Source organism: Vavraia culicis (assembly GCF_000192795.1).
Source record: "Vavraia culicis subsp. floridensis unplaced genomic scaffold supercont1.47, whole genome shotgun sequence".
Taxonomy (NCBI): Eukaryota; Fungi; Microsporidia; family Pleistophoridae; genus Vavraia; species Vavraia culicis.
The window spans coordinates 2207-14521 of NW_007360650.1; the positions used below are offsets into that span (position 1 = coordinate 2207).

Genomic DNA, 12315 nt, shown 5'->3' on the forward strand with positions numbered 1-12315 from the left:
CCCTTTCTTCCTCAGCCTTTCTTACCCTTTCTTCTTCAGCCTTTCTTACTCTTTCTTCCTCAGGTGACATTTTTTTATTCTTTTTCTCTTTAAATTTTTCAACTACCTTCTGCGCCAATTTTAATTTATTTTGTTCTTCTTTTCTCTTGTCCTTCATCCTCATCATAATCTTGCAGATATCTTCTTGCCTAGCCTGTGCCGTAGACCGCTTTTCCGCATCTCTTTTTTTAGTTTCTACGTATCTCTGTTCTGATTCGTCCAACCATTCCTTTTCTTTTTCTAATTCAGTTATTCTCTGTTTCTCCTTCTCATCTACCATTCGACTAATCTCTTTTTCAAGAATATTTCCCTCATTTACAAAGGCATTCAAATACTTATGGTACAATTTGCCCACTTTTCGATGTATCAGAAAGATTTTAAACGCCATTCTACACGAAGGTACATCACTATGCCGCTCGAACAGTGACTCATCTACTGACAGTACTTCCTTAGCATTCCCATTCATATACACCAAGCTCATTGATTTACAAACTTTGAACTTACGGCTAGTATGTATCGTAGCACCAGAACCACCCGATGCATTTCCATCAGCTGCATACAGTCGTAGAAGGTGTATGACAAACGAAAAAATCATAACCTCGGCAAAATTTCTGGCTTTTATAATTTTAAAAGTGCCATAATTGGTAAATTGTGTCCCATAAAAGGCATTTACAGTAGTATGTCACGTATTCCCCATTCTACACACGCTTCTTGTATGAACAATAAATAGTTTCTTTTGCAATCACAAAATATTCGAGTTTTAGTTTTTTTCTTGTGAGAATATGTCATGACTACTTTTTTTGATATTTTTCACGTAGACTTATGCTTATTAATCCCTTTGAACTAATCCAAAAGCCTCCTTCTATTTTGGTAAAAGTATCTCTAATCGCGTATCGGGAAAGAGACACGATAAAAGTAATCATGATCGATTCGTAAACTAATACTTTGTTTGTGTTTCATCCTTTTCTTATTTTCTCGCACCATTGCTACTAGCAATTTTCTTTATTCCTTCAAATATACTTATTGCATCTTTATTTCACATTCATTTCCGGTTACGACTAAATGCTTGTATTATTGGCGCGTACCGCACTATTTGTTAGAAAAGCGCGCTTTGCTCTGATTTTCTCAATAAATAACCATTCCATCACCTTAACTATTTCATAACACTTTTCTAATCCCGAAAATTTTTGCTTTATTGTTTACCTCCACCATCTTTTTCGTCCTAAACTAGCTATTGTTCTATAGACCGCATTTGCTTCACTATCAGCATATTTTTTTTTTATTACACACAGTACTATTCAAATAAACACTTTTCAGAGCTTGGTTTCGTTGTAATCACCAATATAATTCAAATTTACTCTCTCTTTGATACCAACACCTCAATTTGTCATAAATGGTAACCGTCACACGAAAAAATGAATATATTCAAACTCGGCTCTTTTCTTAAAATAAGAACTCAGAGAGCACAGCCATTTCCATATCATTATTAGGAATAAAGTAAGTTTAATCTATGCTCCGGCTTCTCGGCATAGTGGGGAATACCTATGGTAGATAAACACAGCATTACTACTCGTATTTCTCTACAAGAGAACTCTTTCAGCATACTAGAGTTTTAAACGTTTAATTATCCTTCTGTGTGATGTGTATTTACAGCAACAAAAACGCTTTTAATCTCCGGTTCTCGTTTATTTGGTAGTGTCTTTATGTACGAATTCATTTCTATGTCTGGTACATATGTGCAGTGTATTATCTCGGCAGAGCATTCTGTGACCTGCAAAATGCTCCTAAAAAACACATAACGTCGATTAACCTTAAAGCTAACTTTTACACTCATTTCCATTGTTCACCACACCATCATTAGAAGCACAAAAATAACTTGGAAGCCGTTTGACAGATTTATAGAAAATATCCATTCACATAATTACAAAAACAATTTGAAAGCCGTTTGGTAAATTTGAGGAAAGAAATTCTTTATCTCACACTTTGGCACAAAAACAAAACGAAATTGTCGTTCTATTCATTTGTTTGGTGCTCTTTCACCATCATTTACACGAACATAAAAATGGTATGATTAGCGGCCCGAATTAATTCTGAGCTCACTATCAAAAGATTAAAAAATGAACGGAGCCAAAAGCACAGAATGTCATATTGAAGAAAGAAGGATTATCATCCGTAGGTAATCGATTTTTTCCGTTTTCTAAACAAAAGAGCGTAGTATGCATTTTATAAAAGGTTACATTTTTGCGGCACAGCTCTTTGTACCAATTCTAGAAAACTTCTTGTAGACCGTATTTTTCCCTAGTGAGAAAAATATAAATTTTTGTGGCGTGTTAATTCCCTTAGCATTTCAAGCGTATCAGAGCTGCAAGAATAATCGTTCTATCTGCAATCAAACCATTCATTTTGTGTATCAGCGATCCCACTCATGAACACGTATCAATCTTTTTACGCACACTGCGTTTGATTGGGAAGCACAATACCAAATTTGGTATACGAGACGTATCTTTGCGCTCCACACGGTAGCATTTGAAAATATGACCATGTTGCAGCTCGCGGCTCAAATACGCTCAGAGAATGCCTTCTTTTCAAAACACGTCATTCAGAGGGTACTTGTAGCAGCAAAGCATTCAGCCAGATACGCGTCATTTTCACGTGTCACGCATGGCATGAACCTCTTCGCATGCACAGCAACGGTAATCGGCCACGAGCAGCGATATCATCGTTTCTGTTACCCTTCACTCAGCTGAACACGAACCTTTGCCCGTGTTAATGCACCCGTTTTTGTCAGTTCGATTAGCACCCGCTGTGCATATCCTGGTGGATGTGATCAAAGTGAAACATAACACTTCAGAACTACATATCATGCCCGGTACTACGTGTTATAGGCATGCAGTACGCCCATATGTGCTCTTCGGTACGAATCAGCAGCAGTACGTTGCAAGTGTTCATGTTTTGCTGGGCGTAAAAGTATAATTCATTATTTTTAACACGAAATGGCCTACAGCCGCATGCTGCCGTAGGTGCCGTGCGTAGCACATCATAAAACACACCCACATACGATCACAAGCACTCGTTCTCCTTTTACCTGGGGATCAACGTATTGACCATGGAGCTAAGCTGCCCTACAAATGCTCTGCGTGTCGTTACTCTCCCGCACCTTGTCCATTTTTCTTCTCACTCTCACACCTTGTCCATTTTTCTTCTCACTCCCACACCTTGTCCATTTTATTTCTCACACCCCTCGTTCAACCAACCACAGATGAGGCAGCTCAAATACCACGAACAGAGATTGCTCAGAAAAACAAATTTTCTAGAGTGGCGAAACACAGACACGAAGAATGAGCACCACTACATTTCTAGATACTACATCACACGCAGGGAGGACTACTACACGTACAGAAAGCTGGCACGTATAATTCGTACGCTGGCTGAATCGATTGCAAGCATGCCCGATGCACAGAAAGAGAAGTACACGACAATTCTGGTGAACCGTTTGTACTCACATGGTCTCATCGCCAACAGAAAGTTGGTTGAGTGTGCTAAAATCAAAATTGAGAATTTCTGTGAGAGAAGGCTGCCTGTGCTTCTCAAGAGGAACAGGATGATCGAGAATTTGAGAGATGCAGTCAAATTTGTGGAGCAGGGCCATGTGAGAGTGGGCAATACGAGAGTCAATAACTGCTCCGTGCTGGTCAGCAGGGGAATGGACAATTTTATTGAGTGGATGGATGGCTCCAAGCTGAGGAGAAGAATCAGAGAGTTCAACGATGAGGTTGATGACTATGAGGTGTCTTAGACCGTTGGACAGCAATTTCATTAAATCACGAGTTGTCCTGGGCATTCGTTCTGTTGCACGGACATGTTCGTGTCTGACGCGCGCACCGCCGCGTTCTACGGGTGTATTCACACGTTTACGCCCGGCTGCGATCAAAACTCATTTATGACCCCATCTGTTCACGTCTCGGCCGCGACCACCTTTTTCATCGCAGAAAATCTAAAAACTTACACCATTCGTCCATGCCAAGTGAAAGGCCATAAAAGCTGCTGACAACCGCGCACCGGTGCTAATTACGATTGACTGCCCCAACCGGAGGAATACCAAGGTTATGCTTCGTGTACGCACGGTTCACGAAAAGAGCATAAAACTACAAAAAAAAGACGCAGCGGTACGGCTGAAAATCCTTTGCGTATGTAAATACGGCATAAAACGTATTATTCAAGCGGAATGAACAGCGTATACACATTTATAGCCGTACCTGCTCATGACCCGATCGTTAAACCAGGTGTTCGTACCCGTGCGTAATGTTGAAGGTCTGTGTAAACGTATTCATACGGTACAAGGACATCCTCTTGGTGGCGAAGGATGCATCACAGGCCGAATCGAAATAAAACACACGCTGAAGGTCTGACGATACCTGAAAGGCATTTTCTTTACGAATACCCTTTCCGGCCACAGACGATGCGTTGATGTTCCCTTGCCTGAACACCATCGTAGTACGTTCGGCAGAACACAACACCAAAAAATGATGCGCACAGCGCTGACCGTGACGAAAAGGCCCCTCATTCAAAACGTGTGAACTGCCACAACGCCACGAATAATTATTCCGTGCATTTGCCGTTATACGGCATGGAAGTGATCCCTCGCCGTGGTACATCCAAAGTAATACCGTGCACTGCTGGTCGTGCTTTATCGCTTTCCATTCTTTTCGCACCGTTCTTCGAACGCGGTCTGCTTCAACCACAAAGAACTGCGTTGAACTGCACAACGCATTGATGGCGGTGTCCTAGGAGGAAATGAACGGCCCAGGGCGTTCCAAAAATTTTCCGTTGTGTTTCAGCGGTCGATTGAATTGGTGATCGTAATTAAACGTGTTGTCCACGAACTTTGTGTTGTTATGCATTGCTGTGCGCATTCCGATTCGTGTGCTCGCTGCTTTATCACGGTCCTTTCTGTTTTTCCACTCATCAAATGTTTCAGATCATCAATGCGTTTCAAAATGGCTTTAAAAACAAAAAATGCATGCATAAACAAAATGGTAAACTCTTCGTTTCTCAATCACGTTGACGAGGGCATTCTGTCCTTCCTGCTGTGCTCATTCTGCATTTACCGCATCATCATGAACAAGAATGGTTCGTTCCTGAGAAAGACCGGCATTTCGTTCTTCATGCTGAGCGTGTGCTCGCTGTGCATCTACATGTTCCTGCTCATCTTCCTCGGCACGCAGATGGCCGTGTCACGCCAGGAGATCGAAACAATCGGATACCTGGACGGCGAGTACCTGTACAAGATCGGTAACAAGATGGTAAACATCGTACAGCTCGTGAACGTGAGCTACTCGCTGCAGCACATCTTTCGTACATCCGCGATTTACATGCTGATCGGCCTGTGGATGCCGTGTGTGAGCGCATACGCGCTCAAGAGGCGCTCAAAGCTTAAGGACCACTTTTCTCTGCTGTTCCTCGAGGAAAACCGCAAACACCAGATGAAGAAGTTCAGGCGCACCATCACACACGAGTCCATCATCACGCTCTCCATCATCTACGGCTTTGTGCGCATTCCCTTCGCATTTTTCATCGATTTCTACCACCAGGACAAGGCGCGTGCCAGTGTGTTTTTCCGCTCGATCTTCTACGGCTTCGAGAACTACCTGTGTGCATTTTTCCTGCTCATCCTGCAGATAAAGTTCTTCAGCACCACCGAATTCGATGGCGAAGACTCTCGCAGCACCGAGAACCTGAACATTCTTGTGTTTGCTCTGCTCACTAACACGTTCCTCAAGTACACTCTGCACATCCTATCCGTGCCATTCTCGATCAGTGATATGTCTGACTATGTGCTGCAGAAATGCGAATGCATTTCTCTTATAATCGTGTACCTGGTCATGAGCACGCTCCTGTGCCCCTTGGGCACGCAGGTCCTGGAGAATGAGAGTGGAGAAAACATCACAGACTGGAAGGAGGAGGAGCGCATGGAAGAGATAAACTATGCAAAAGGAACGGGCCTGATTGAGTTCAAGCGGAAAAAAGAGGAGACGCATGAGAAATAAGCGGGAATAATAAAAAGGTTTTAGATGAAGACAGAGCGGTCTTAATGGTGATTTTTGCAACATGCGCTGCTTCTAATTTATGGTTTGGTAGCTCAGCGGTATTTTCCCGTTCTATTTCGTTTTCTCCCACCATGGAATGAAAGCGGTTGCAGCAGCCTTGTTTCATTGCTCGGTGTTACAAGCGCTTTAGCTGTGTTTATTGCCCGATTCGATCAATTGTCCTAATGTTAGACCCTGGTGCTGGTCGCCTGCCTATGCACCCTTTTTATTTTTATAGGGTTATGCACGACGCACCATAAATGCTCATTCCGTTATTCATGCATTGTTTTTCACGACTGTTCTTCCATCCCAGCCGACTTCCTTTCGCTGTCTCTCAATTCTTTGAAATGTGCCTCTTCCCGTATAAACCTGAAATGCGCACATTTCTGTCTTGGACCGTTGTTCTTTATTTTGACTTTGCATCTCACGTGCTGTAAACCTCATTCTGTTCTTCGCCCATCAATGAGAGCAACACGATCCGTAATTCTCGTTCTTTTCCTAGTACTTTCGCCCAACCTATCACCACGATTGATTGTGTGCAGCTCGCAACTCTCATCACTTCCCACCCTCTTTCGCTCCTCCTCATCACCTCTTCACCCTCTTTCACTCCCCATCATCCGTCAGCTAATCCTTAAAATATTCTCATACCCCTGAGAAATGCATAAACAGATCATTCCAGCCAAGCTCACATCAAAACAAGCATGGCAATCAAACGCAATAGACACGCTCTCATCGCTTGACCCGCCATCAACACGCGATGACATAATCAACATCGGGCACTCGATCGATGCATCCCTGCGCATTTACAGCATGCGCATCGACAACGTGGTGGACATGACGAGCAAGCTGCTGGAACGGATGGTGCAGGTAAGGAAGAGGAGGAAGAACACGGCCAATACGCTTGCAGACAAAGAGAGCGTGAGGGTGGAGAAGCGGGTAGTGCTGTGGGACAAGGAAATGAGAGAGGTGCGGCGATGCAACGTGCGAAATGACTGTTTGCTACGCACCGTGGGAATGGACAGAACGGGATGTATGATGGTGCTGGGGGAGGTGCCGGTTGATGCCCATAGGGTTAATTACGGAGCATTTCTCTGCAGCAGAGAGTTGCAGGGTCATCTACAGCAGATCCGCTTCGCAGATCTTTTTGTTTGCCCCACGCTCAAAGGTGTGAAAGCAAGCGAAAATGCAGAAGAAATCGAATTCGACAATTTCTTGGACATCGATGAGCATATGCTTGAGAATGAGGTACCGATGAACGAGGGCAGTGTTGATCACGAGGTTGTGAACGATGCCATGGACGAGGATGTTGGTGTTGATGCGCACGAGTGCATATTTACGGACAAGTTTGATGCTACGCCCTTTTCATACCACAAGGCGTGGGCAGGCCCACAAAATTGGCGCATACTTTCGCAAAGAAAGGCGTGCAGCGCAAGAAAAAGAACAAAGAAGGATTTTCTTGAGCAGTTCGATCGGAAGGCACTTGGTGACAGGCGCAGCTCCCTTCTAAGAGAAGAAGACGTGCTCAAACGACGGGCAGATGACAAGTGCATTGTAAAGGACTACGGCGTGGTAAAAGAGGATTTGTACGCACTGAACATGCTCAAGGAATGGTTTAGGATTGAAGGCCCGGCTTATGCCACTGATACGGTGCGTACCGATCCTGTTTATGCGCATGATACTACCAATACAAGCATCAGCCACGTCAATGCACGTACCGCTGAGAACACGAGCATGCATCATGCGCTCGATAACAGCATCATCAATTCGTTCATTGATCACTCTGCCAGGGAAATAAACACGGAGCACGTGCCCATTCCAATTGAGGACGAACTGCAAATGAACGGTCCGTTGAGCACAGCCAGCGTACATCTGCTGAAGAAATACGCGCGAATGCCCAAAAGAGTGGACATCAAAAGGCTAGAGCAGCACATAAGCACTGTGGTGCGGAAGAGCAAGCAGTTGGGTATCAGGGAGATGTTTGATGCGGTGAAGGAGTATTATGGTGAGAAGGAAAGGGCCGATGTGTCGTGGCAGGTTATGTTTGTGGGTGTGTTAGAGTTAGCCAATTTTAAGGAATTGAGGATAAAAGGGGAGGGTGAACAGATTGTTTTGGTACATGGCGAGGGTTAAGTTGTGGTGATGGGGTAAGTATTGAGGGTAGGATATTGAGGGTAAGTACTAGCAGGGTATCGGGGGTAAGTACTAGCGGTAGGATATTGAGGGTAAGTACTAGCGGTAGGATATTGGGGGTAAGTACTAGCAGGATATCGGGGGTAAGTACTAGCGGTAGGATATTGAGGGTAAGTACTAGCGGTAGGATATTGAGGGTAAGTACTAGCAGGGTATCGGGGTAAGTACTAGCGGTATGCGATGGCAGATACTACGTACTGCTTAAGTAACTGCATTATGTAAAGGGATGAAGAGCATCACAGTGGTAGATTCATCATCATTAATTTTGCCAATGATTAATTATTTATGATTTATTAACAGTGGTGCAGGATGGATGTGCTAGGCATTGATGAAATGAAGGTAAGAAATTAAATCAAAGATAGAATTAGCAGTGAGGTACGTGCTAATGATCAGGAAAGGTAAAAGAAATGGGAAAAATGACCAAGGATGAAGCTGTGCATGCCCAGGTGTTGTTGTGGTAGAGGAGAGCGTGATGGGTAAGAGGGAAAGTGCTGTATTGCAGATACATTTTGTTTTTACGATGCACTGCTGCTTCGTACCAATGGTGTTTTACGTTTTTAAGCTTATCGGCACGTACCGTACGCACACCGTATTATTTGCACCGTTCTTTTTATGCTCTGCTCTGCTGCGTTTTTGTGTGGCATGTCCTGCTCATTACGCTGTTTCTTTTGTTGTGTTGCACTCCTTTCCTACCGCATCCCGCCACGTTCTCGCCGTTCCGTGTGCTGAAACGTCTCTCCATCTTTTGTTTACTGATCATTTTTGCTGATCGTTTAAAAAGAAACGAAAACAAAAACAAACAAATGGTCGTGCAGCACACAAACACCTTGCCGGATCACATACGCTCGAATACCTCGTTCACCAACGAGCTCAGGAACTACAAAAAGAGTTTTGTGCTCGATCCCGTATCGGTTGAGGACCTAGAGCCGAACATCTTCCTGATCGTTCTGTTCCCTCTGTACACCTGCCTGCTGCTCCTGCTCACATCCGTGCTATCAACCATACCACACATACGGCCGCTGCCTGTGCCGTACATCCTCGGCATTTACCTTGCCATTCAGGCGTACCTGCTCATCTCATCGATCGTTTACCGCTGGTACCTCACCAAAACATCAAGCATACTGGCACACATGCACGTGCTCAACTACACGCTGTCGTACATGCCGCTTAGCATGCTGCTGCGCGTATTGCTCGGTGCCCTAGGTTTCATCTTTGTGTTTGCGTATGTGCTTGTTGTGCAGTACTATTCGAGTGCGATCGTTACGTTGGGACACGAATGGACGAGCAGGAAGAACGTGTTCGTATTTTCTTTGATTACGCTGGTCATAAGTTTTATGTTTGTGTACGGTGTTGAAGGCATTTATACGATGGGTATTGCCGAGAGTGGAAGTACTAAATTTTAAAGTGATGTATACGATTTGCTGGTGATTTTAAGACAGCGTTGCAATGGTGGATAGCATTGCTTGTTTAGTTTTGTTGTTGAGGGCGTTGCTCGTTCGTTCGTATTTTGCGATTGATAGCGTTGTCCTTTGTTACCACGTATCTTCTACCGCACGCCTACAGCTCCCACACCATTTCTTAGCATCCCTCAAAATGCAGAATAACTGAACTGATCAACGTACTCCTACACGTAAAAATACGTATTTTACACTTCATGCCTACGTACACACCTCATCTGGAGGCTCTGTCCGTTCACACCGTTACGCATCATTGCGTGGTTGCAAGGATCGTTTAATGTAACACGAGCAGTACCGTACTCCGTTCACTGCCATTCGTGGTTCTTGTACGGATACGCACCCTTTCCTACTAAGGTATCGCAGGAACGGACCATGAATCTGCCATTACCGCCACATTTAACGGTGTACGCTGCATTAAGTAATTCTCCGCCAGCATAACGCACAAATAAGTAAAATTTTTTGAACTGCTCATTTCTATTGCATTTAGCCGGCATGCCCAAAAGGGAACACGCTAATTGCGGTACACCTCGTAGAGTAACGTAAGAGAACAGAAAAGTGTTTTTATGCAGATTTTGTCGTATGAGGAGATAAACGTACGGATTTGCTGAAAAAGGTGAATCGCATTTACTGGTACATCTAAAAATATGTTCTTCTTTCCCAGATTAACAGTCTATTTCTACCTTGTTCTGCAATACACTACAACTGCTCTATCAATTCCTATACTTCTGATCAATAGGATCGGAGGCTGTGTTACACGCATACAACAATTCAAGCGTGTGATTGCTAATTTAGAACAAATATTTTGCTTGATACCAGTTGAGAAGAACGACCGCAAGAATGATATCTGTTAATAAAATAGCTTTTATAATCCGTTATGACTGATCATGCTGCTGTTTTCGTTCAAAAATCAAATATTCTCTGTATTTTTCTAATTTGAGAAAACAAAGTAATCATGAAAAATGCACAACACACATTTCTAAGCAACAAATAACTACAAATTCGCTTTCTAACATTTTGCACGAACTGCATACCGCAGATAAAAATTTTTAAGGCAGTTTACATATTATATCTGTGATATTAACATTGTACTGTACAGATTTGGTGTTATACCGAATCGTACGTGATGATACCATAAAAGACCGGTAAAGCAAGAAGATGAATTGTTGTGGCAGTTCTAGAATATTACCAGATTAGATTTTGCGAGTCGAGTGCTACTGCGTATTAAACCAAACTATTGTAGCATGTTCTTTGTTGATCTCACGACTTGCCATTTATGGAGAATAAGTCATTAACGAAAATGACACCCCGTATGAAATGTGTTCAGCTAATTTTTGTAACGGTTTTTCTGTTCATTCACCGCTCATTGCAAACACATGGAAGTTCAGGTCGCACCAATCCCACTTGTCCCGGTGATGCTGAACAGGGTGGAAGCGCACCAAAAAAACCAAGAAAAGATGACTACAACGATCCGGAACACGATAAAAGTGCACAGCTTGTCATGTTAAAAACATATTGTACAAATGACCTGCTCTGTTCCTACGTCCTGCTTTCGTTATCGTGTTGTGCAAAATTTGTTAAATACATACACTTGGAAATGTTTAACGCAATTGATCACGGCCTGGTCTTGGAGATACGAAACTACTATCAATCCCTTGAATCATATATTTTTGCCACTGATCGTCGAATGAGTAGCAGCTCTGTGTATTGCGCTTTTGACTCCAATTGCTCACTGATACCGCAAGAGTCCAGTCTAAGACGAGCATTTTTGCTTGTTTACGAGAATATTGTTCTGAAGTTGAGACAAGAGGACAATAATGCAAATATTACAGATTTGTTTATGTCGACAATGCAAAATGAAAGAGAGGTATCTTACTCGATCATCGAAATAACCTGCATCGATGGACAAGAAAAAACATTTATCGATCTCCTCGATGAAAAAATGAGTGCGATAACGAGAGCATCAAAGATATTGTTAGTGGTAAACAAGACTGAAAATAGACAGCTTATGCCAGCAATTGAATATCAACACAACAACTTCACGTACAAACTGCAATCTGCTCTTGGTGCTGAGAAGAACAGCGGAGAACCTGTTGTATGGATAGGATGCAACAAGTTTCAAGTACCAGAAATGAACGTAGTTAATGAAGAAAAATTGAATGAATACATATTTTTGATTGGTGTGTACGAACAGATGGATGGTGCTGAGAGACAAGTTGCAAATGAAAAAAGCACCTTCAACACGATATCTGAGGAAGGGAAACGAAAGAGAAGCTATAAAGGGTATTAAGGTGTGTTGATGTGCGTGCTGCTATGCATCTATGCTGCGGCATGTATTTCTGGTGAGTGCCTAGATTCAGATAAAAATTGATATGCATGCAAAATGACCAAGTTGTGTGGCTTGGATGAGACGTATAAGGGTGCGCTGTTTGTTTCTACAATATTGTTTTTGCGATCCGTTTGGTGTGAAGCTCTCTCTACACACCACCTTCGCTATAGCACTTCTAGGATCTTTAGTTCTAATGGTGCATTTTTTACAAACAAAT

At 43.0% G+C, this 12315-nt stretch overlaps 6 protein-coding genes across 6 annotated transcripts; 5 read left to right on the forward strand and 1 right to left on the reverse strand.

The window, feature by feature from the left end:
* Position 1: 1 nt before the first annotated feature.
* On the reverse strand, positions 2-741 carry VCUG_02168 (uncharacterized protein; the record flags this gene model as incomplete). Its single annotated transcript, XM_008076990.1, has 1 exon — positions 2-741. A coding segment is annotated over exon 1 (633 nt), but the record flags the coding sequence as incomplete, so codon positions are not given.
* A 2404-nt stretch (positions 742-3145) lies between these two features.
* On the forward strand, positions 3146-3878 carry VCUG_02169 (uncharacterized protein; the record flags this gene model as incomplete). The annotated part of the gene is made up of 1 exon (XM_008076991.1): positions 3146-3878. The coding sequence occupies one exon, from the start codon at positions 3146-3148 to the stop codon at positions 3833-3835; it is 690 nt and encodes a 229-aa protein (XP_008075182.1). The 3' UTR covers positions 3836-3878.
* Positions 3879-5011: 1133 nt separating this feature from the next.
* Positions 5012-6117, forward strand: VCUG_02170 (uncharacterized protein). Its single transcript, XM_008076992.1, has one exon. The coding sequence runs from the start codon at positions 5025-5027 to the stop codon at positions 6084-6086; it is 1062 nt and encodes a 353-aa protein (XP_008075183.1). The 5' UTR covers positions 5012-5024; the 3' UTR covers positions 6087-6117.
* A 665-nt stretch (positions 6118-6782) lies between these two features.
* Positions 6783-8305, forward strand: VCUG_02171 (uncharacterized protein; the record flags this gene model as incomplete). The annotated part of the gene is made up of 1 exon (XM_008076993.1): positions 6783-8305. The coding sequence occupies one exon, from the start codon at positions 6783-6785 to the stop codon at positions 8253-8255; it is 1473 nt and encodes a 490-aa protein (XP_008075184.1). The 3' UTR covers positions 8256-8305.
* Positions 8306-8386: 81 nt separating this feature from the next.
* VCUG_02172 (uncharacterized protein) lies at positions 8387-10241 on the forward strand. Its single transcript, XM_008076994.1, has one exon. It carries the CDS (start codon positions 9119-9121, stop codon positions 9716-9718), a length of 600 nt encoding a protein of 199 aa, XP_008075185.1. The 5' UTR covers positions 8387-9118; the 3' UTR covers positions 9719-10241.
* An 840-nt stretch (positions 10242-11081) lies between these two features.
* On the forward strand, positions 11082-12123 carry VCUG_02173 (uncharacterized protein; the record flags this gene model as incomplete). Its single annotated transcript, XM_008076995.1, has 1 exon — positions 11082-12123. The coding sequence occupies one exon, from the start codon at positions 11082-11084 to the stop codon at positions 12057-12059; it is 978 nt and encodes a 325-aa protein (XP_008075186.1). The 3' UTR covers positions 12060-12123.
* Between the last annotated feature and the right edge of the window lie 192 nt (positions 12124-12315).